At 48.3% G+C, this 24,905-nt stretch overlaps 1 protein-coding gene across 1 annotated transcript in view; it reads left to right on the plus strand.

Moving 5' to 3' along the window:
• Positions 1–24,905, plus strand: part of INPPL1 (inositol polyphosphate phosphatase like 1) — a 100,304-nt gene that overhangs the window by 20,644 nt on the left and 54,755 nt on the right. The window contains exons 2-4 of the mRNA XM_033145816.1: positions 16,638–16,701; positions 22,395–22,545; positions 24,485–24,605. Of these exons, the coding sequence (XP_033001707.1) occupies positions 16,638–16,701; positions 22,395–22,545; positions 24,485–24,605 (336 nt within the window). The remainder of the gene's footprint in view (positions 1–16,637; positions 16,702–22,394; positions 22,546–24,484; positions 24,606–24,905) is intronic.

A 24,905-nucleotide genomic window follows, 5' to 3' on the forward strand; every position in this document is an offset into this window, starting at 1 on the left:
TTGGCCTTGGAGATCAAAATGAAGCAGGGCAAAGGCTAATAGAGTTCTGTCAAGAGAACAAGCTGGTCATCACAAACACTCTTTTCCAACAACACAAGAGACGACTCTACACATGGACATCACCAGATGGGCAACATCGAAATCAGATTGATTATATTCTCTGCAGCCAAAGATGGAGAAGCTCTATACACTCAGCAAAAACAAGACCTGGAGCTGACTGTGGCTCTGATCACCAGCTTCTTATAGCAAAATTCCAGCTTAAACTGAAGAAAGGGCAGTTCATAAAAAACTTTTTTCTTTTTGAAAGCGCCTGCTCCAAAGGTCTTATCTTACTATACTAGGGATTATATAGCCATATATGAAATTTCATGCATATCGGTTAATATCTTGACCCTCCTCCACCAAAATAGCTGTTCACTTGGCTGTTTTCCTATGTCGCGAAGGCTGAAATTTCAGTTCAGTGGAGCACTTACTGTTCCCAACCCTAACCCTGTGGAAAGCCATCTAATTAGACTTTAATTTGATTTTTGAGATGTTTTTAGGAGGTAATTTAATTATTGTTTGATTTTATACCAATGTTTCGTATCTGGTGTTAGCCACCCTGAGCCCGACTTCGGCCGGGATATAAATAAAAGTTTATTTTTAAATTATTATTACTTATTATTCCTTTATAACTTAAAACCATTTTTGCGGGGGTGTGTGTGTGTGTGGATCAATGGAGAGGGTGACAAGAAATTTTTCGCACCGGGTACCACCTGACCTTCTGACCTTCCTATGGCTCTGGGGGAGGGTGACAAAATAATTTTTCACCCCCCCCCCGGTACCAATTTTACCTTGCTACGCCCCTGTGTGTGTGGGCATCCCCAGCCCCTCCCTCTGACCCCCCCAGCCTCCTTCCACAATTCGTGTCTCTCCGCTTTGGTGCTTTTGTAGCGAGAACTGACCCGCCACCCGTCTGCGGAGACAGAAACTCCCTGTTCTCTGCAGAGGCTGCCGCCTAAGCTGGGTTTCCCCCGCTGCTGGCTAAAGATAGGCCTCCCCGCCCCCTCCTTCCCCCCCCTCCTCCTCCTCTGTCAGCATCCTGGCATGGGAGTCTGTATGCTTTTCACTGAGTCACAGGCTGCGCAGCTGACGCTGCAGAGAAGGGGGGGGTCAGAGAGGGAGGATATGTGTGTATTATATCTGTGCTCCCTCCAGCGCAGATGGGAAAACAAACCCGCCATTATGCACTAAAAATAGCTCTCGCCAGGAGGAAGAAAGATGAACTTCATTGCTGTGTCTGCAGAGGCGCTTTGGGGCTTTAACTCTTTGGTGCAGAGGCCGAGATGGGGGGGGTTTTCTTTCCAGAGAGGCTGAGTTTAAACTGTGGCTTCCCTGCCCTTATCATTGACAAGACACCATCATAGCAAGGGAAGAGTTCCTTCTCGCTCAGTGTCGTCTGCGCTGACTGGCAGCAGCTTACTGGCTTGAGAGCAGTAAACGTGAAAAGGATCTAGGAGTCTTGGTAGACCACAAACTTGACATGAGTCGACAGTGTGATGCAGCAGCTAAAAAAGCCAATGCAATTCTGGGCTGCATCAATAGGAGTATAGCATCTAGATCAAGGGAAGTAATAGTACCACTATATTCCGCTCTGGTCAGACCTCACCTAGAATACTGTGTCCAGTTCTGGGCACCACAGTTCAAGAAGGATACTGACAAGCTGGAACGTGTCCAGAGGAGGGCAACCAAAACCCTGGTAGAATCCTGAACCCTGGTAGAATCATAGAATCACAGAGTCGGAAGAGACCCCAAGGGCCATCCAGTCCAACCCCCTGCCAAGCAGGAAACACCATCAAAGCATTCCTGACAGATGGCTGTCAAGCCTCCGCTTCAAGACCTCCAAAGAAGGAGACTCCACCACACTCCTTGGCAGCAAATTACACTGTCCGACAGCTCTTACTGTCAGGAAGTTCTACCTAATGTTTAGGTGGAATCTTCTTTCTTGTAGTTTGAATCCATTGCCCCGTGTCCGCTTTGGAGCAGCAGAAAACAACCTTTCACCCTCCTCTATATGACATCCTTTGATATATTTGAACATGGCTATCATATCACCCCTTAACCTCCTCTTCTCCAGGCTGAACATACCCAGCTCCCTAAGCCGTTCCTCATAAGGCATCGTTTCCAGGCCTTGGACCATTTTGGTTGCCCTCCTCTGGACACGTTCCAGCTTGTCAGTATCCTTCTTGAACTGTGGTGCCCAGAACTGGACACAGTATTCCAGGTGAGGTCTGACCAGAGCGGAATACAGTGGTACTATTACTTCCCTTGATCTAGATGCTATACTCCTATTGATGCAGCCCAGAATTGCATTGGCTTTTTTAGCTGCTGCATCACACTGTTGACTCATGTCAAGTTGATGGTCTACCAAGACTCCTAGATCCTTTTCACATGCACTGCTCTCAAGCCAGGTGTCACCCATCCTGTATTTGTGCCTTTCATTTTTTTTTTTTTGCCCAAGTGTAGTACTTTACATTTCTCCCTGTTAAAATTCATCTTGTTTGCTTTGGCCCAGTTCTCTAATCTGTTAAGGTCATTTTGAAGTGTGATCCTGTCCTCTGGGGTATTAGCCACCCCTCCCAATTTGGGGTCAGTTTGCTTCAATCTTTTTTTAAAAGCCATCCAAGTCGGTGGCCGTCCCTGCCCAAGTGGCTCCGAGCGAAACCCGCAGGCAGGATTCCGGCACAAGAGCATCACTCTACCCTCTTGTGGTTTCCAGAAACTGGGATTCAGAAGCATCGCTGCCTCCGGGGAAGAGCATTGGCATCCTGGCTGGAAGCCCTCGACGGCCTTCTCCCTGTCCAGCATTGGGCCCCTTCTTCCGTTATGCGTAAGGAGCTATGCCCACCTGGATTTCTCTTGTGCTGTGAAGGCAGTGTGGGAACCAGGGTGGTAGGCGTGTGGGGTTAAAGACATGCCGTGGTAGACGGAGAAGGAAAATGGTTAGAAGGGGGATAGGGTGAATTGTATTAAGGGTAAAGTAAAATATGGTTTATTATGGTACCCTGAAGCCGGTGTGTTAAGATTTTAAGTTTTAGAACTAGAAAAGGGATATTTTGATTTCTTTTTATTGGCAGCAGTTTAAGGGAAAGAGGATGTCTGTTATGATTTGATTTAAGAATAATATGTTAAGATATGGAGTTTTGTTATTAATTATTATGAAGTTATAATATGATCTGATTTTAGTGAAGTTAAGAAGTGGAATATTATTGTAAACTAAAAAATAAGATTTTAAGAAGAATGTTTAATTCTGAACTTTTAAATGAATTTAATTTTTAGAATGTGAAGTTATTAAAGTAGAATTTGGAATTGGAGCCGAAGGAGAGAAGGCAGGGGAAGTCAATTGTCATGATTTGAACAAGAATTTTTTTTTTTTTATATTCAGTAAGAAGAAGAATCGTTGGTATGTTTGTATTTGTTTAGTTTTAGTTGTGGTGGGTGGGTGTTAGGTTAATGTTGGTGTTGGTGTTGGATTGTTCTTTGTTATGGAAAAACCAATAAATTCTTAAAAAAAAAAAAAAAGACGTGCCGTGGTTTCCCCTTCGAGACCAGCCCTGCCTTGATTTCTGGGAAGGGTGATGATGCTGGGACCAAGAGAAGCCATGCAGAGCGAAGGCCTCCCTTGGGGGAACCAGATGCAGTCATGTGGGCAGAGGGATGGAGGAAGGAGCGAGCCACGAGAGCGCATCTCCTGCTCGCCTAGCGGAGTGTGACAGGCTGCCCACCCCAGCCACACACTTCTGGGTGCTTAGTCTCTTTATATCATCACACTTTCAAGAAATGTACCTGTGCTCAAAGCAGCTTGCCTTAAAAAACAAACACACTCCAGTCTAAATACAACAACCCCCCGTACATGATCAAAAGCATACAATATCATTATATCAGTTGTTGTTGTTCAGTCGTGTCCGACTCTTCGTGACCCCATGGACCAGAGCACACCAGGCACCCCTATCCTTCACTGCCTCCCACAGTTTGGCCAAACTCATGCCAGTCTCTTCGAGAACACTGTCCAACCATCTCATCCTCTGTCGTCCCCTTCTCCTTGTGCCCTCCATCTTTCCCAACATCAGGGTCTTTTCTAGGGAGTCTTCTCTTCTCATGAGGTGGCCAAAGTACTGGAGCCTCAACTTCAGGATCTGTCCTTCCAGTGAGCACTCAGGGCTGATTTCTTTAAGAATGGATAGGTTTGATCTTCTTGCAGTCCATGGGACTCTCAAGAGTCTCCTCCAGCACCATAATTCAAAAGCATCGATTCTTCGGCGATCAGCCTTCTTTATGGTCCAGCTCTCACTTCCGTATATTACTACTGGGAAAACCATAGCTTTAACTATAGGGACCTTTGCCGGCAAGGTGATGTCGCTGCTTTTTAAGATGCTGTCTAGGTTTGTCATTGCTTTCCTCCCAAGAAGCAGGCGTCTTTTAATTTCGTGACTGCTGTCACCATCTGCCATTATATCAATGGTTATGATTAATCCCCAGTGGTTTCTGCAGCAGGGGCTGAGAGATACCCCCTGCCTGAGACCCCTGGAGGGCTGCTCCCGGTCAGTGTGGGCACTGCTGAGCAAGGTCACTCGAAGTAGGGCTTCCCAGGCTTGGGTCTGCCGCTGTTTTGGGACTACAATTCCCATCATCCCTGACCACTGGTCCTAGGGATGATGGGAGTTGTAGTCCAAAAAACAACAACAACAGCTGGAGACCCGAGTTTGGGAAACTAAGCCTGCAGATCAGTCCTGAGATTATAAGAACATGGGAAGAGCCTACTGGATCAGGCCAATAGGGGTCCAGCATCCTCTTCTCACAGTGGCTATCTAGATGCCAGTGGGAAACCAGCAAGCAGGATCCGAGCACAAGAGCAACTCTCCTTTTCTGCGGCTTCCAGCAACTGGGATTCAGCCATGGAGGCAGAGCGCACCCATCCTGGCTAGTAGCCGCCAACACCCCTCTCTTCCTCCGTGAATTGGTCCAGTCCTCTTTTCAAGCTATCCAGCTGGGGTGGCCATCCCTGCGTCCTGTGGCAGGGAGTTCCGCCGTTTAAGCTCGGCGCTGTGTGCAGAAGGGCTTCCTTCTCTCCGCCCTGACTCTCCCGGCATGCGGCTCCCTTAGACGCCCACCAGTTTTAAGTGTTACGAGAGAGAGGTCTCTGCCTGCTATCTCCGTGCCGTGCACGGTTCCGCAAACTCCTTATCATGCCGCCTCTTTCCCGACGACGGTGGAGACAGGGAAGCTCTTGGCGCAGGCTCCGCTGGCAGCTCCTTGCGAGAGGCGTGCTCTGGAAATGCACAGGAGGCTGCGAGGAAAGGTCCAAAATAACGCCAGCCTGCGTGGCGCGTACTGGTAATCCCAGCCCTACATGTGAACTCCAAAGAGATTGGGGTGTGTGTTTGTGTGTTTAACAGACCAGCGATCCGGCAGGCTCTCTTGATGGTGATGGCCTGGGTCATTCTTGGGAAACAGCCTTCGGCGCACAGGGGGCCTTTGTCCCTCTCCTCAGCTGCTCTGCTTCTGGAACGGGGGCTTCTCTGTCTGCTCAGGATTAGTCACTGGACCAGCCGTAACCCGAACCTCAAAGCGCTGGCGTCCGCCCCTGGCAGCGTCCGGCGCTCAGCCCAAAGGCTCAGAGAAACCGGACCCTGTGGAATGCAAATGCCGTGCAGAACTGTTCCTGGCCGCTGGCCCCCCCCGCCAAACCAGGCCTTGCCTTGCCGGGCTGGAGACGCACATCTGTAAGGCTGCAAGGGGGTGTCACAGTTGGTGGCAGAGCAGCCGTGCTAAGAGTTGAGGCCTGGAGCCGGAAAAACACGTTCTTGCCGGTGGGACGAGGCCAGAGCAGCCTTTTCCCTAACCTGGGGCTCTCTGGGTGTTGTTGGACTACAACTCCCATCAGCCCCTGCCATGAAAGGCACAAATACAGGATGGGTGACACCTGGCTTGAGAGCAGTACATGTGAAAAGGATCCAGGAGTCTTGGTAGACCACAAACTTGACATGAGTCAACAGTGTGATGCAGCAGCTAAAAAAGCCAATGCAATTCTGGGCTGCATCAATAGGAGTATAGCGTCTAGATCAAGGGAGGTAATAGTACCACTGTATTCCGCTCTGGTCAGACCTCACCTGGAATACGGTGTCCAGTTCTGGGCACCACAGTTCAAGAAGGATACTGACAAGCTGGAACGTGTCCAGAGGAGGGCAACCAAAATGGTCCAAGGCCTGGAAACGATGCCTTATGAGGAACGGCTTAGGGAGCTGGGTATGTTTAGCCTGGAGAAGAGAAGGTTACGGGGGGATAGGATAGCCATGTTCAAATATATCAAAGGATGTCATCTAGAGGAGGGTGAAAGGTTGTTTTCTGCTGCTCCAGAGAAGCGTTCACGGAGCAATGGATTCAAACTACAAGAAAGAAGATTCCACCTAAACATTAGGAAGAACTTCCTGGCAGTAAGAGCTGTTGGACAGTGGAATTTGCTGCCCAGGAGTGTGGTGGAGTCTCCTTCTTTGGAGGTCTTGAAGCGGAGGCTTGACAGCCATCTGCCAGGAATGCTTTGATGGTGTTTCCTGCTTGGCAGGGGGTTGGACTGGATGGCCCTTGGGGTCTCTTCCGACTCTAGGATTCTATGATTCTATGGCAGTCGTGCTCCCATGAGCCTCAGCGCCATGGCCGTGCTAGCTCATAGGAGTTGTATGCCCAAAACATTGATGCCAAAATCCAGCATCTCCTGAGCTCTGCGAGTGCAGTTTTCTCCCGATTGAAGCGCACAGTGTTTGAGGACCGGGACATTCGCAGGGAAACCAAAATGCTTGTTTACAAAGCTGTTGTACTACCAAATTTACTGTATGCTTGTGAAACATGGACCATTTAGAAACGCCATCTCCAACTCCTTGAAAGATTCCATCAACGGTGTCTCTGAAAATTTTTGGGAAGACAGGAGAACTAATACCAGTGTACTGGAAGAAGCAAAGATCACCCATGTCAAAGCGATGATTCTTCAACATCAACTTCGTTGGACTGGTCGTGTTGTGCGGATGCCTGATTGTCGTCTTCCAAAGCAACTACTCTATTCCGAACTTAAAAATGGAAAGCGTAATGCTGGTGGTCAACAAAAGAGGTTTAAAGACTCTCTCAAGGCAAATCTTAAATATGTAGTATGAACACCCACAGTTGGGAAACACTGGCCTGCGAGCGCTCCAATTGGAGAACAGCCTTTACCAAAGGTGTCGTGGCCTTTGAAGACACTCGAACGCAGGACGCAAGGAGAAAGGAGCTAAGAGGAAGGTTGTTGTTGTTGTTGTTCAGTCGTTCATTCGTGTCTGACTCTTCGTGACCCCATGGACCAGAGCAGGCCAGGCACCCCTATCCTTCACTGCCTCCCGCAGTTTGGCCAAACTCAGGTTGGTAGCTTCGAGAACACTGTCCAACCATCTCGTCATCTGTCGTCCCCTTCTCCTTGCACCCTCCACCTTTCCCAACATCAGGGTCTTTTCCAGGGAGTCTTCTCTTCTCATGAGGTGGCCAAAGTCTTGGAGCCTCAGCTTCAGGATCTGCCCTTCCAGTGAGCACTTAGGGCTGGTTTCTATAAGGATGGATAGGTTTGATCTTTTTGCAGTCCGTGGGACTCTGAAGAGTCTCCTTCAGTACCACAATTCAAAAGCATCAATTCTTCGGCGATCAGCCTTCTATATGGTCCAGCTCTCACTTCCGTACATTACTACTGGGAAAACCATAGCTTTAACTATACGGACCTTTGTCGGCAAGGTGATGTCTTTGCTTTTTAAGATGCTGTCTAGGTTTGTCATTGCTTTTCTCCCAAGAAGCAGGCGTCTTCTAATTTCGTGACTGCTGTCACCATCTGCAGTGATCATGGAGCCCAAGAAAGTGAAATCTCTCCCTGCCTCCATTTCTCCCCCTTCTATTTGCCAGGAGGTGATGGGACCAGTGGCCATGATCTTAGTTTTTTTGATGTTGAGCTTCAGACCATATTTTGCGCTCTCCTCTTTCACCCTCATTAAAAGGTTCTTTAATTCCTCCTCACTTTCTGCCATCAAGGTTGTGTCATCAGCATATCTGAGGTCATGATCAACTCCTGCCCGGAAACCTATATCCCCACTGTGGAAGGACGTGTGGATCCAGAATTGGCCTCCACAGTTACTTAAGGACTGACTTTTAAAACCATGTTTATGGAAGGCAATCTTACTCAGTTACGAGTCATCGCCAAAGAAGAAGAGGCCTAAAACAGCTGGAGTGGGGGGACAGGTCAGGGCAGAGCAGGTATTTGAGGAACTGTTGGGCCTTGGGAGCTCAGCATCATCCAGTCCATCACAGCAAGCCTGGCCAACGGGCAGGGATGATGTGAGTTGTAACCCAACAAGATCTCCAGGGTCGAAGGTTCCCCATAACTGCGGTAGAGCAGGGCTAGTTTGCCTGTTTGTTGTGAGGCCGCTTGGGAGTGTGCCCGGTTTATCGTTGCCCACGCAGCTCAGGGAAGAGGGAAGAGATCCCGGCGCTCGATGTGCCGAATGTCATAACCTTGGCACTGCCAGTGAAAGGTAGCAGGTCAGAGATGCTTGAGAGACACCTGTCTCCACCAGCGATGGTGGCAATTCTGTGTTAGACTCCCTGCCTCTGCAAGGCGGAATGGCAACCATTCATTTAGAGGGGTGGAGGAAGAAGGGGGCTGTACCCTGCAGCCCCATTACCTCTTAGCACCCTCCAGCTAATCTTGCCAACCAGATCCCAGAACGACAGATCTACAGGTGGAGGGCAAGGCAGTTTGGCAAAGCCGAAAGTTCCCGCGTGCAAAAAAAAGCCTCTGAATACGTGCCAGCCTCTGGAAACCGCAAGAGCGAGATAAAGCTGCGGTCCCTGCTCAGGTCCCGCTTGCCTGGTTCCCCACAATGGTCAACTGGTCGGCCACTGTGAGAAAAGAACAGGAAGCTGGGCTTGATCCCTTTGGCCTGATCCAGCAACAGGGTGCTCTTTTCTTCCTGCTCTTTCCTTTCCGCGGGACAAAAAGCGGCGTTGCAGAATGGAGGCCGTAAAAACAGCCCCTTTTGCCGCCTGCCTAAACTTTGAAGGCTCCTAATAAGAATCCGAGAGGCGCGTTCGAGAGCCTTTGCAAAGAAGACGGTTAGGAGGCTTTTGTCCCCCGAAGGGTCAGCGAGACCCAGGCGTTTTTTGGCAGGCTTCCCTGGTGACGAGGGGTGAGGGGGGGGGGAGGAATCGGCAGCTCGGAGATGGGAGGAATTTCGGGTCAGATGGTTTAACTCAGAGATGTTTCGCAGGAGCCAAGTTTGAGCCGCTGCTTTTGCCGAGGAGCTGACTCAGAAGTTGCTGCTGAATCACCATCTCCGCTTCCTGCCCTGAGTGGGTGTCCTTTTCTCAGAAGACGCTTCTCCTTCTGCTACCGAATGGGGAAGGGGGGGCGGTTTGACTGCAAAAGCAGCAGCCCTGCATTTCCTGGGGTCAGGTGTGGACGGCGGCGGCTCTTTTCTCTGCAAAGAGTCGCGTGATCCTCTGCAGCAGCAGCAGCAGCAGCAGGGCGGAGGGGAATGCTTTTACCAACTGCAGCCTGCTTTGCCAACTGCAGCCGTCCCTGGACGGGGAGACCCTGAGCACGCATTGGTTGCCTCGAGGCTGGACTACTGTAAGACGCTCCTTGTGGGGCTGCCCTTGGGGGCGGTTCGGAAGCTCCCGCTGGTGAAGAATACTTCAGCCAGATTGCTGACGGGAGCTTCTCGTCGAGAACATGTGGCCCCATTGTTGAAACAGCCACGCTGGTTGCCCACTTACTGCCAACCCAGGTTCACAGTCCTTGATTTACAAAGCCCCGAATAACTTACCTCCATGGGTACCAGCTCGATCCCTGAGATCACCCGCACAAGCATCTCTCGCCGTTCCCTGAGTTGGCGAGGCTCGTTTGACGGCAACGAGAAACCGAGCCTTTAGTGCCATCGACCCAAGTCCTGTGGAACTCTCTGCCACTGGAGAGTCAGTGGCCGCATTGTGTGCCAACTTCCAAACGCCTGCTGAAAACATTTCTATTCTGCCGGGCCTGTGCAGGCAAATAAGAACAAATCTTTGTATCCCTTTTTCCAACTGCTAATAACATTTATTTTAAAAAAAAATATTTTAAAAAGAAAGAAAGCTGCTGCTGCTAATCAGCCAAACCGTCCTGTGATCTTTGGATGAAGGGTCATATATAAGTTTAATAAATACTACTACTACTAATACTAATAATAATAAAAATAAAATATTATTACATCCTTCTACAATGGTTAAGTTTTTAACCCTTCTATGGCTTTTAGTGTATGATTTTTTTGTTTTATTGCTGTAAACTGCTTTGATGTTCTTTTCGTGACACATCAGTGTATAAATATTTTTTATAAATGAAAAAACTGGAGCCCAGAAATCGACCTTGTGTAGCACGTACAAGAAGGGGGGGTGGGAAATGCTCAGGAAGTAGTACTGGTAAGACTTTGTGCACCCTAGAGCTGTCCGGCAGCGATGTCCCCCTGTTCTGGTTAGGACAGCAGGACTTGCATGGCAGATGAAGTTGATGGAGTATTAACTGGGAAAATTCAGAACCAGCAGGATCAGACCTTTTCGAAAGACTGAAATAAATTTACGCTATATTTGAAAGACAATTGTAAACAATCGGCATCGTTAGTAGGGTTACAGGAAGTTTTGTAAGCTTAAAATAAAATTAAAAATTCCTTCCAGTAGCACCTTAAGAGACCAACTAAGTTTGTTCTTGGCATGAGCTTTCGTGTGCATGCACACTTCTTCAGATACACTGAAAAAGAAGTCACCAGACCCTTATATATAGAGAGAGGGTGGGGAGGGGTATGACTCAGAAGGGTGGTGGGAATGGGGGATTGGCTGATGGGTGTGGAAAACCTGTTGACGACTGTTAACGACTGCAATTGGTCTTGCAGGAAAAAGCAAGGGGTGAGACGGCTAAAGATAGCTTTGTCATGTATAATGAGATAAGAATCCAATGTCTTTGTTCAGACCAGGTCTCTCCATGGTTTTAAGTTTGGTGATTAGTTGCAATTCAGCCACTTCTCTTTCCAGTCTATTTCTGAAATTCCTTTGTATTAAGACAGCTACTTTGAGATCTTGTATAGAATGTCCTGGGAGACTGAAGTGTTCTCCTACTGGTTTCCCTGTCTTGTGATTCCTGGTATCAGATTTATGTCCATTTATCCTTTGGTGAAGGGTTTGGCCTGGATAAGGGTAAAGGGACCCCTGACCATTAGGTCCAGTCGTGGATGACTCTGGGGTTGCGGCGCTCATCTCGCTTTCCTGGCCGAGGGAGCTGGCGTACAGCTTCCGGGTCATGTGGCCAGCATGACTAATCCGCTTCTGACGAACCAGAGCAGCGCACGGAAACCCCGTTTACCTTCCCGCCGGAGCGGTACCTATATATCTACTTGCACTTTTGACATGCTTTCGAACTGCTAGGTGGGCATGAGCAGGGACCGAGCAACGGGAGCTCACCCCGTCGCGGAGATTTGAACCGCCGACCTTCTGATCAGCAAGCCCTAGGCTCTGTGGTTTAACCCACAGCGCCACCCGCCGTCCCTTGGCCAGGATAAATGGACGTAAATCTGATACCAGGAATCACAAGACAGAGAAACCAACATGAGTCTGACCAAAACTGCTGGGTCCCCTGGCTCAGGGTGTTCCACCTTCAAGGTTTGCAGGGTGGGGGTGGGCAAGATGACCCTTGGCGTCCCCTCCGGTTCTACAGTTCTATGATCCTACGAGGGCCAGAGGCCTCACTCCCAGCCTCGTTGCTTGAAATCCTTTCTTCTTTCTGAATGGGGGATGCTGGAGGCTGCAGCCTTGCAGCTTCCGCATGCAAAGCAGTTGATTTGCTGCTGAGCCAGGAGGCTTCCCTTTCTCTAAAGCTGTTTTGGAGAAGAAAATTGGGCCGCAGGGTGGATGCGGCGCAGGGACACATCCTTCCCTTTGCCACGAGGGTTTTGTGTACACTACACAGCCGCCAACGCCCTTGCGCCTGATTTCTCTCGCAAGGTCCCAGAGAGCAGCACTCCCTCCCTGGCTCCCTCTGCGTTTCTCCTCCCAAGGCTGCAAGCTGCGGCCAATTATTCATCTCCTTTGCCTGCTGAATAATACATTCACCTGTGCGTTAGGCGGGGGGGGGGGGCAGGCTGGCCTTTCTCTGGTCAGGAGAGGAGAAAGGAGAAGGGGCATAATAATTTTAAAGAGTTCAGCGTTTGAGAAAAAACCAGAAGCCTTCCTTTTAAGCTTGATCCCTGAGAATATCCCGGAAGATAGGAGAAATGTGTTTCTATATGCATGTGCAACGGCGAGGATGTTGATTGCTCAAAATTGGAAAGGGGAGAAGATCCCAACAATTGAGGATTGGCAGATGAAATTAGTAGAATATATGAATTTAGCAAAGATGACAGCAGCGATTAGAAATGTCCCAAAACAAAAAATTAAAAGCGAGTGGAAATATGTGGAGGATTATTTGATCAAAGAAGGTATAAAAACAGAATTGGTGATTTGTTTAGAATGAGACTCATAAGGGAATATATAGATGGATAGTATATTTCATGACAGATTGATGCATTTGCTAGTTGGTGGTATTGTATTGTATGGTGAGGAAAAGTAAGAAATGTTAAAACGTAGAGGGAAACGATATACAAATAACAGGGAGTCATTGTTTTTAGTTTTCATTTTTCATTTTTATTTTGTTGTTTTTTTGGGGGGTTATTGGCTATCTCTTTTTGTGACTGTGTTTGTATTGTATGATTTGCATTTTCTTTGTTGTATGTTTGTGTGTGAATGTATTCTTTTAAAATATTTTGAAATAAAGATTATTTATTGACATAAATAATTTTAAGAGTTCGGGAGCCTGCTCTCCGTCTCTGTTTCTCTGAACTTTTGCAGAGGGCCAGCGCTGTGAATTATCTCCCGTTGCCTTGCAACGTTGTGGTTTTCATTTGGCTTCGAACAGTCAACTGCGGAAGTGCCTTGTGCAACGCGGAAAATTCATTATACCTGCCATCTTTAATTTGGCTCGTTAAAAAAAGAAGATAATCGTCTCATTTTTTATTTATTTTTCGGCTCATTTTCCTGATGCAACTTGTGAATGCCCCCTATTCCTGCGTGTGACGCTGCCAGGAAACCTTTGCCGCCCAGAGTGGCTGGGAGAATCCAGTCAGATGGGTGGGGGTGGTACAGATTATTATTTGCCAAGCTGGTGCTTGCAAGAAGGAGCCGGGTGCGAGAGAACTCTCCTTTCCTGCGGTTTCCAGCAACTGGTAATCGCAAGCGTTAGGAACAACTTTCTGATGGTAGGAACCATTCCAGTGGTGGAACAGACACCCTCAGAAGGTGGTGGACCTTCACTGGAGGTTTTTAAGCAGGGATTGAATGGCCAGTCTTCAGCTGAGATTCCTGCATTGCAGGGGGTTGGACTACATGACCCCTGGGGGTCCCTTCCAACTCTTCAAATCCATGACTCTAAAAAAGAAAAAGAAAAAATACATACACAATACAAACTACAAAATACAAAACAAAAAAGACTTATACAATACATAAAACAACAAAACACGTATTTAACTATTTTAATCTTTTTTAATATCTTACTTGGGGGACTTCCTCACGCCCTCTCTTCTGCGTTCATTTCAAATATACTGTAGTAACTTTATAACTACCTACTTTAACTCTTCTTTTACAACTAATCTTAATCCTTATTTATCATCTTGTATCTATAACAGAAATACAAAAAATGAAAAAAAAACACAATTCTATCTTCTTATGTCCTATTTTAAACTAACATTTTAATGCTATCACCTATAATGTCCACCGATTTCAATTTCAGATATCTAACTTTTCGCGTCGTTTCAAATATTCTTTGAATTTCTTCCAGTCTTCTTGCACCTTCTCCTCCCTCTGGTCTCGGAGTTTCGCGGTCAGTTCTGCGAGTTCCATGTAGTCGATCAACTTCATCTGCCAATCTACCACTGTTGGTAGTTCTTCTGTTTTCCAGTTTTTAGCTATTAAAATCCTTGCAGCTGTTGTGGCATACATAAAAAATGCTCTATCTTTGTTGGGGATCTCATGATTGGTCATGCCCAGCAGAAAGGCCTCTGGTTTCCTAGTAAATGTGTTTTTCAACACTTTTTTAAGTTCATTATAAATTTTCTCCCAGAAGACCTTTAATAATAATAATAATAATAATAATAATAATAATAATAATAATTTATTATTTATACCCCGCCCATCTGGCCGGGTCTCCCCAGCCACTCTGGGCGGCCTCCAACAAATATCAAAATACAATACAGAGTCACAAATTAAAAACTTCCCTAAACAGGGCTGCCTTTAGGTGTTTTCTGAATGTCAGGTAGTTGTTTATTCCCTTGACTTCTGACGGGACTTTACCTTTGGGCACGTCCACCACATGTGATAGAAGGTACCTTCTACTTGTTTGACTTTACCTTTGGGCACGTCCACCACATGTGATAGAAGGTACCTTCTACTTGTTTGACTTTACCTTTGGGCACGTCCACCACATGTGATAGAAGGTACCTTCTACTTGTTTGACTTTACCTTTGGGCACGTCCACCACATGTGATAGAAGGTACCTTCTACTTGTTTGACTTTACCTTTGGGCACGTCCACCACATGTGATAGAAGGTACCTTCTACTTGTTTGACTTTACCTTTGGGCACGTCCACCACATGTGATAGAAGGTACCTTCTACTTGTTTGACTTTACCTTTGGGCACGTCCACCACATGTGATAGAAGGTACCTTCTACTTGTTTGACTTTACCTTTGGGCACGTCCACCACATGTGATAGAAGGTACCTTCTACTTGTTTGACTTTACCTTTGGGCACGTCCACCACATGTGATAGAAGGTACCTTCTACTTGTTTGACTTTACCTTTGGGCACGTCCACCACATGTGATAGAAGGTACCTTCTACTTGTTTGACTTTACCTTTGGGCACGTCCACCACATGTGATAGAAGGTACCTTCTACTTGTTTACACTTCCAACATTCATTGCTCAAACCATGATGCATCTTAGCTAGTTTCACTGGTGTTAAATACCATCTGTATATCATTTTCATAATATTTTCTCTTAATACATTACATGCAGTAAATTTGATAACTTCCCTCCACAACCTCTCCCAATCCTCCAACATTATGTTATGCCCCACATCTCTTGCCCAATCAATCATTACCGATTTCACCATTTCATCTTTTGTATGCCACTCTAGCAACAAATTATACATCCTGGAAAGATTCTTAGTATTCGGTTCTGTCAGTTCTGTTTCCAACTTGGATTTCTCTGATTGAAAGCCTTGTTTCCTATCTAATTTAAAAACTTCATTTATCTGATAATACTGCAACCAGTCAGATACCTCCTCTTTCAATTGTTCATAACTTTTCAGTTTAAAGTTCTGACCTTCTTGTTCCAGTATATCAGCATACTTTGGCCATTTTGCAGGCATATTGGGTCTCTTATAGGCCTTAGCCTCCGCTGGTGACAACCATCTAGGGGTCTTTCTCTCAAAAAGTGGCCTTTTGTTTCCGTTCAGCTCTGTGACAGCCAGGGATGGATTTCCCCCTTCGCTGTGTCTGCATCAGGGCCCCATGCGGTGGAGAGAGGCCAGCCCCGTTTGCAGCCCAGCCCGAGCTTTCCACCCCCCCCCCCGATAATTTTAATGTTTAGCTATGCACAGCCCTCGTAGTTTGACTCTCATTTGCAAGGACGTGGCGTGCCTGGCGTGCTCTGGTCCATGGGGTCACGAAGAGTCGGACACAACTGAACGACTGAACAACAACAACAGGCCATAATCATCACAATTACAACAAACAAAGGCTTGACGTATCTCACTTTACAGGTCATGAGTCTATCTCATAAAATAAACTCCAGTAGCTAATGAAAACAATTGCTTGCATAAATGGACTTTTCCACGATATTCTGATTTTTCGAAACAAAATCGAAAATTCTTTCTAGTAGCACCTTAGAGACCAACTGAGTTTGTTCCTGGTATGAGCTTTCGTGTGCATGCACACTTCTTCAGATACCAATTTTTTTTTCGAGTTTCACCTGTATTATCTGCGTCTATTGTAAACCGGCTTTCATTACAAGATGCCTGCAGTTGTTTTTAAACGTTTTCATTTGTGCAGTTTCTTCCGACGGTGTTTTTGCAGTGTAAATCGCAGAAAACTGCAGAAAGCAATTAAATAAATAATAATAATAATAGTAATGGACGCCCACTTAAAAATAAATAAATCTCAGGGTGGTTTGCAGAAAAAAGTACAAGATGAAAACACAAGTCAATAATTAAAACAATGCCCAAAGGGACAACAACCGTCCCCTTCCCACAGACCCATTTAAAAGGCTGTAGAATATGAATCAGTCCAAGGTCTGGTGGAAGAGGAACGTTTGGGAGTTTGGGTGTGTGGTGGGTTCGTGTAAGGGAGAACGTGGCCCCAAAGCTTCCCATTTTAGACATTTGAGTTCTTCTCTAGCTTCACCTCAATAGTCATTCCCCTGTTTTAAACCTCTCTTTCTCTCTCCCCCCCCAAAAAAATTCCTTTTGTTGTTGCCGTAGATTCCAGAAGCATGTCCACACCTACCGGATCTTGCCGGACGAAGAGGATTTCCTGGCCGTGCAGGTGAGCTCCGTGCCTCTCGCCGCCTCCTTTTGCAGAGTTTGTGTAGATTCCGTTGCTTCCGGCACGGCGATCTGCGGCTGTGTGTACCCAAAACGCTGTCGTTTGTTCCCGGATGGATTTGTCTGCACGCTTTTGAAGGAAATGGTTTCGGGTGTGTGTGTGTGGAGGGCATGGGCATTTCCAATAACAGGGGAGAATCCCGAAATCAGTTCTGAAAGACGAATGCCTCCTCACGGTACTGCAGCCTTAGAGGCGCACTCCCAAGAGGTTTCGAACTACCCTTCTGCGACGAACCTCCACTCCAGACTCTCCCCTCGTTACTAAGTGATTTTTTAATCAGGTGTTCTGGGTCAGATTACAATGCACCCCACCTGTCCCTCTGAGGTCCGTCTGTTATTTCAATCCCCTTTTATCTATAATCTGGGGATCCCTTAGTAACGGGAGTTTTCCTGTCCAGCGGCCGTGGCCGGTTATATCCTCTGCTCAGGGCTTCAGGGGTTAACCTCTCCTTTGCCTACAGTTCGGGGTCTCTCTTTCATTAGATCCCCTCACTATACCAGTTAGCTAAGCCCTCTTAGCAACTCTGTGGCAATACCAGGGTTTCCGCCCGCTAGCCCCTCCTGAGGAACTCCAAGACACAAACTATCGCCTTTCAGGTTAGTTTTGTCCTTTCCCTGAGTTCACCTCCTCAAGAGCCTATATAGCTCGCTGGACCAAATGAACGACGATATTTTCTTAGCTCAACAATAAGAGGTCTTTATACCTTACAGAAGGGGACCCAGGTGGCGCTGTGGGTTAAACCACAGAGCCTAGGACTTGCCGATCAGAAGGTCGGTGGTTCGAATCCCCATGACAGGGTGAGCTCCCGTTGCTCGGTCCCTGCTCCTGCCCACCTAGCAGTTCGAAAGCACGTCAAAGTGCAAGTAGATAAATAGGGACCGCTCCGGCGGGAAGGTAAACGGCGTTTCCGTGCGCTGCTCTGGTTCGCCAGAAGCGGCTTTGTCATGCTGGCCACATGACCCGGAAGCTGTCTGCGGACAAACGCCGGCTCCCTTGGCCTATAGAGCGAGATGAGCGCCGCAACCCCAGAGTCGGACACGACTGGACCTGATGGTCAGGGGTCCCTTTACCTTTACCTTTATACCTTACAGAACATAACGGTTTCAGTGATGGTTCATAAGCTTAGTTTCATAACAGTGTAAACTCTTTCTCTCAGCAACATCTACACATCTTCAACGATCCTAACCTAACCTAAACCTAACCTGGCCCCACGCCCTCCTTCTTCCAGTCACCACTCTCTCTACACACTAACAGCTGCTCCCTCCTTTTAAAGAGCGGAATGTCCCGCCTCCCAAGGGGTGTCTGCCACTCAAACTGGGGTGCCCATTAACTCCTAAAACACCGTGGGTTTCTGAACAGCCCCTAACTTAGATCTGATTCATTACATTCCTTCCCATCAGCCTCAACCAGCAGGGCCAGTTCCCATCACCTCCCATTGCCAAATGGCAAGTGGTGCCCAGGAATTATGGGAGTTGTAGTCTGGAACCCATCTGCCACGGATGCTTTTGCTGAAATTCCTGCATTGCAGGGGGTTGGACTACATCAGGCATAGGCGAACTCGGACCTCCAGATGTTTTGGGGCTACAACTCCCATCACCCCTAGCTAACAGGACCAGTGGTCAGGCATGATGGGAATTGTAGTCTCAAAACATCTGGAGGGCCGAGTTTGCCTATGCCTGGACTAGATGATCCTGGGGTGGTGTGTGTGTGTGTGTGTGTGTGTGTGTGTGTCCCTTCCACACCTGCAGTTCTACACCAGTGTGGTGTAGTGGTTAAGAGCGGTAGACTCATAATCTGGGGAACCGGGTTCGCGTCTCCCCTCCTCCACCTGCAGCTGCTGGGTGACCTTGGGCTAGTCACACTTCCTTGAAGTCTCTCAGCCCCACTCACCTCACAGAGTGTTTGTTGTGGGGGAGGAAGGGAAAGGGGAATGTTAGCCGCTTTGAGACTCCTTCGGGTAGAGATAAAGCGGGATATGAAATCCAAACTCTTCTTCTTCTTCTTCTTCTTACGATTCCGTGATTCTATGAAACATCCAGAGTCCAAAATGGCATAAGGCTGCTGTTCGCAAACAATGCGGTTCAACGGGACTCCCTGTTATAGAATCATAGAAGCTGTAGAATTGGAAAGGGACCCCCCCGATGGTCATGTAGTCCGACCCCCACAATGCAGGGATCCTAGACTCCTAGAATCCTAGAGTTGGAAGAGACCCCAAGGGCCATCCAGTCCAACCCCCTGCCAAGCAGGAAACACCATCAAAGCATTCCTGACAGATGGCTGTCAAGCCTCTGCTTCAAGACCTCCAAAGAAGGAGACTCCACCACTCTCCTTGGCAGCAAATTCCACTGTCCAACAGCTCTCACTGTCAGGAAGTTCTTCCTAATGTTTAGGTGGAATCTTCTTTCTTGTAGTTTGAATCCATTGCCCCGTGTCCGCTTCTCTGGAGCAGCAGAAAACAACCTTTCTCCCTCCTCTACATGACATCCTTTGATATATTTGAACATGGCTATCCTATCCCCCCTTAACCTTCTCTTCTCCAGGCTAAACATACCCAGCTCCCTAAGCCGTTCCTCCTAAGGCATCGTTTCCAGGCCTGTGCCCAGTGTGAGTCTCGAACCCACAACTCTGAAATTAAAGAGCCTCATGCCCTGCCGACTGAGCTATATAACCGTTTAACATTCAGGGCGACGTTCGGCGCCGTGCAGTGTGGAAAAGAAGGTGGCGCTTGCCCAGGGGGTTTATGCCCAGCCTCCTTGGCTGGAGAAGACAGAAGATTGGGGGGGTGGGCTCAGCACTGTGCGCCTGTGAGCTCAGGGCAGGAGGTCCCCAGGGACGTGGGCGACGCTTCTCCCTCCTGACCACGGAACGGGCTGTCTCTGGGGCAGAGCAGGGGTTGGCAAGAGCCCTGAAGATGCCCACACACTGCTGATCTTGGCAGGAAGTCTGCCTGGCCCGGGCGATGGTTCATTTATAGCACAACAGTAACCTCATTGTGCCGTCCAAGCCGGCAGGAAAAAGTGAGCCCTGGAGGAGGGGGGTGGGGGGGCGCGGCTGAAAGGAGGACATTCCCCAGGTCCGCCCCCCCACCCGCTTGCTGCCCAGCTTGTGTTGCGGCAAGAGCTCTGATGCAGAATCCTAAGCGAGACCAGGAGGCGGCCCTCTCTGCCTGCGCCACGGCTGGGGAAAGGGGGTGGGTGGGTTTTGCGGTGGGTGCTGGTGGGGGTGGGGTGGGGTAGGAAAGCTTCTTCCCTCGCCTGGGACGGCCCCAGCCGTCAACTGATCGGAGCGGCGTTCGCCCTGGCCAAGCAGGGAATTCTAAGCAGGCATTTCCTGTTTTGCGCCGCGGAGGTTGGAGAGGCTTTTTTAAATGGTTGGAAATCAGTTTTGTAAGCCTTTCTGTGTCCATATCGGTTTCGGGGGGGGGTGCGCGGAGAAGCACACATGCACCGGCAGGGGGTTGGACTAGATGACCCTTGGGGTCCCCTCCCAGTTCTGTGATTCTGTGTGGCACCCATCCCTGCAATGCTGAAATAATCTCAGTTTGTTGCACAGAAAAGCCTGATCCTGCGGCCTCTGGTCCTTGGGCTTGTGGGAAGGAAAATCTTCTTCAAAGAGGCACTGATTCCCCCCCCCACCGCCTCCTCTCTCTCCCCCCCCCCCGCTCCTTACACTTGGCTTTTTGAGTTATCCGGCCATTGCTTGACCTCACTGCTTCCGTTTGCAAGCTCCGAAGCGCTCAGAATCCGCTTTAAAAAAACCAAAACAAAACGGGAAGTGGAGATTCTCAGAGCCGAGCTGGGCGCTAACCTCTGCAAACAGGGTATTGATTTGGGGGGGGGGTGCTCAGCCCTTCTCTCTCCACACCCCCCCCCCACTCTCTCAGCAAGTGACCCTCGCCGCCGTTTGGTTTCAGAGCCTGGTTGTGGGAGAAAGCTTTTCAAAACAACTCTAAGAGGATTTGGGGGAAGGATTGTTAGGCCGTGGGTGGTTTAGACACCCCCCCCCCCGTTTCTAACATGTAGGACCCCCCCCCATCTAGAGATGCCCGGGATTAGAGCGAGGGGCGTCTCTTTTGCATGCCCCTCTGCCATCGAGCTCTTCCCATGTTTGTGGGGTTGGTAAAAACAACTTTTATCAAGTGCTGTTCAGGATTCGGGGGGCTGAAACTGCTGCGAAGCCGCCCCAGTGCAATCCTGTCTTCATAGGCACAGGCCGGGCCGGGTTCAGGGTCTTCTCCCGCCTTGGGCGACCTGCCAGAGGTGTTTCGTGATGGAGCTAGAAGCCCTTTTTTGCAGTCACAAGGCACAGACTGATCTTGCGGCGACCGACCTCTGTCGCTTCCTGGTTCCTGAACAGCAGCTTCTGTCCTTCTGATCTCCTCCCGGCGGTGACGCTTGTGGGTTGGCGGCGCCCGAGGAAGTCTGCCCGTGACCTTTGTGCCGTGGGGAGCTGTTTGGCTCAGAGCACGGCCTCGTGGACAAAGGGACCTGGGGAAGGCCGGTGTGTTATCTGTATGAGGTTCAAGGAGATCTGACAGCAGCAGAAGGGTGGAAATAGAGGACAGAGAAGTGTCTCTGATACTTGGAGGTCCATGCCCAACCTTCCTTATAGATAAATCCTTCCAGTAGCACCTTAGAGACCAACTAAGTTTGTTCTTGGTATGAGCTTCCGTGTGCATGCACACTTCTTCAGATACACTGAAACAGAACTCACCAGACCCTTATATATAGTGAGAGGGTGAGGAGGGGTATGACTCAGAAGGGTGGTGGGAATGGGGGATTGGCTGATGGGTGCGGAAAACCTGTTGATGACTGCAATTGGTCTTACAGGAAAAAGCAAGGGGTGAGATGGCTAAAGATAGCTTTGTCATGTATAATGAGATAAGAATCCAATGTCTCTATTCAGACCAGGTCTCTCTGTGGTTTTAAGTTTGGTAATGAGTTGCAATTCAGCAACTTCTCTTTGCAGTCTATTTCTGAAATTCTTTTGTAATAAGACGGCTACTTTGAGATCTTGTATTTTCCTTGCTTTTTCCTGTAAGAACAATTGCAGTCGTTAACAGTCGTCAGCAGGTTTTCCGCACCCATCAGCCAATCCCCCATTCCCACCACCCTTCTGAGTCATACCCCTCCTCACTCCCTCACTATATATAAGGGTCTGGTGACTTCTGTTACAGTATCTGAAGAAGTGTGCATGCACACGAAAGCTCATACCAAGAACAAACTTAGTTGGTCTCTAAGGTGCTACTGGAAGGAAATTTTTTTATTTTTTATCTTGTTTGGACTATGGCAGACCAACACGGCTACCCAACTGTAACTTCTTTATAGATGATACTTCTCTGTCTGCCCTGCATTCAAAATGACTGGTGGATTATGATGGACTAATTTTGCATTACATTGGGACCTTGGTTCTCAAGCTTAATCCGTTCCGGAAATTCCGTTCCAAAACCAAAGCGTTCCAAAACCAAGGCACGCTTTCCCATAGAAAGGAATGCAAAATGGATTAATCCGTACCAGGCTTTAAAAACACACACCCTAAAACAGCAATTTAACATGGATTTTACTATCTATCGAGACCACTGATCCATAAAAGGAAAGCGATAAACAATGTCCTGCTCCTTCCTTTCCCTGCAGACATCTCAAGGGGTCCAGGTGAGGCGGTTCAAGACCCTGAGCGACCTCATCACCCTCTACCTGCAGCCGAACCAAGGCCTCGTCTGCACGCTGCTCTTCCCTGTGGAACGGGAGAAGGACAAGGAGAATGCGGAGGACAGGGACTACTCAGGTACAAGCAAACCTTTGAACCCCAACCCACAGGTGGTCGACCTTGTCTGCTCCCCTCTCGAAAGCCCTTTGCACCAATGGGGACAGGAAGACCCTTACCTTAGGGCGGTGTTGGCCAAACTTGGGTCTCCAGCTGTTTTGGGACTACAATTCTGGGTTCTGTCTTGGGCCCAGTCTTATTCAACATCTTCATCAATGACTTGGATGATGGGCTTGAGGGCATCCTGATCAAGTTTGCAGGTGACACCAAATTGGGAGGGGTGGCTAATACCCCAGAGGACAGGATCACACTTCAAAATGACCTTAACAGATTAGAGAACTGGGCCAAAGCAAACAAGATGAATTTTAACAGGGAGAAATGTAAAGTACTACACTTGGGCAAAAAAAAATGAAAGGCACAAATACAGGATGGGTGACACCTGGCTTGAGAGCAGTACATGTGAAAAGGATCTAGGAGTCTTGGTAGACCACAAACTTGACATGAGTCAACAGTGTGATGCAGCAGCTAAAAAAGCCAAGGCAATTCTGGGCTGCATCAAGAGGAGTATAGCATCTAGATCAAGGGAAGTAATAGTACCACTGTATTCCGCTCTGGTCAGACCTCACCTGGAATACTGTGTCCAGTTCTGGGCACCACAGTTCAAGAAGGATACTGACAAGCTGGAACATGTCCAGAGGAGGGCAACCAAAATGGTCCAAGGCCTGGAAACGATGCCTTATGAGGAACGGCTTAGGGAGCTGGGTATGTTTAGCCTGGAGAAGAGAAGGTTAAGGGGTGATATGATAGCCATGTTCAATCATATAGAGGAGGGAGAAAGGTTGTTTTCTGCTGCTCCAGAGAAGCGGACACGGGGCAACGGATTCAAACTACAAGAAAGAAGATTCCACCTGAACATTAGGAAGAACTTCCTGACAGTAAGAGCTGTTGGACAGTGGAATTTGCTGCCAAGGAGTGTGGTGGAGTCTCCTTCTTTGGAGGTCTTTAAGCGGCGGCTTGACAGCCATCTGTCAGGAATGCTTTGATGGTGTTTCCTGCTTGGCAGGGCGTTGGACTGGATGGCCCTTGGGGTCTCTTCCAACTCTAGGATTCCATGCATTCTCATCATCCCTGACCACTGGTCCTGTTAGCTAGGGATGATGGGAGTTGTAGTCCAAAAGCAGCTGGAGACCCAAGCTTGGCCAACACTGCCGTAGGGGATCACTATTCTGACCCAGCCGAGGCCTGAATGCTGTTGCCCGATGGGAGGCAGAGAAGCCCTCAGGGGCCAGGTGCGATACAGCGCTTGACAGTTTGGGACCAGCTTTACCTACAAGACTGACCGCTTCGATCAGCAGAACTGGCCCTATTACAAGCGCCACATAATTCCTGTTCCACATTTGTAAGAACTTGATATTCAAGTGTATATAATTTTTTTTAAAAAAATTAAATATACAGATAACTTTGGAACTCCCTGCCTATTGGCCCCAGGAAGGCACCCTCGCTGCCCTCTTTCCGGCACCTGCTAAAAAGCACTTTTGTTCAAACAAGCCTGCCCATGTGTTTTGGAAGCTGGTCTGAGTTTTAATCTGCTTTTAGTTTATTGGTATTCCAACTTTCCAGATGTGTTAATTTATTCCTTCCTGATAGTTTTATTGTTTGGGTTTTTTTTTATGTACAACCTGGAAGTGTTTCCGTAGCGTGCGTGACCCTTGCATGCGCAGAAGCGTTCTGCGCACTTTGCGCATGTGCAGAAGTGCTCAAATCGCGCTTCTTCTTGGTGTTTTTTTTTTTGGTGCGTTTGTGATACGCACGCCCGCGTTACATACCGCGACCCGGAACGGATCGCGTACGTAACCCGGGGTTTCGCTGTATTAAACAAAACAACAACAACCCTGCCAGCCCACACATTGCAGCTTGGTGATCCTGTTTCAGCCGACCATTTGCCTTCTGCCTTCCACAGATGGGGAAGACGAGAAGCCCCCGCTGCCGCCCCGATCCGGGTCCACCAGCCTTCCTATTGGGAGCACTGCCGCCGGCCTGGCTAGCAACGCCCCTGCTGTGCAGGACGGAACACTTGAAAGGTAAGTAATAACCTTTCCGCATCTCCGGAACTCCCTGCCACTTGACATCAGCCAGGCTTTACTCCTTTCGGCTAAAAACATTTTTGTTTCGCCTACCCACAAATCCTGATATGTTTTTAATTTACCGTATTTTTCGCTCCATAAGATGCGCCTTTTCCCTCCTGAAAAGTAAGGGGAAATATCTGTGCGTCTTATGGATCGAATGGTGGTCCATGGAGCTAAATTGCCCAGGGGCCAAAAGCAGATTGTGCTTTTTATTTTACTAAGAGAAAAGGGGGTGTTGAAAGGACCCCGCTCAGC

Source organism: Lacerta agilis, chromosome 4 (genome assembly GCF_009819535.1).
Source record: "Lacerta agilis isolate rLacAgi1 chromosome 4, rLacAgi1.pri, whole genome shotgun sequence".
Lineage (NCBI taxonomy): Eukaryota > Metazoa > Chordata > Lepidosauria > Squamata > Lacertidae > Lacerta > Lacerta agilis.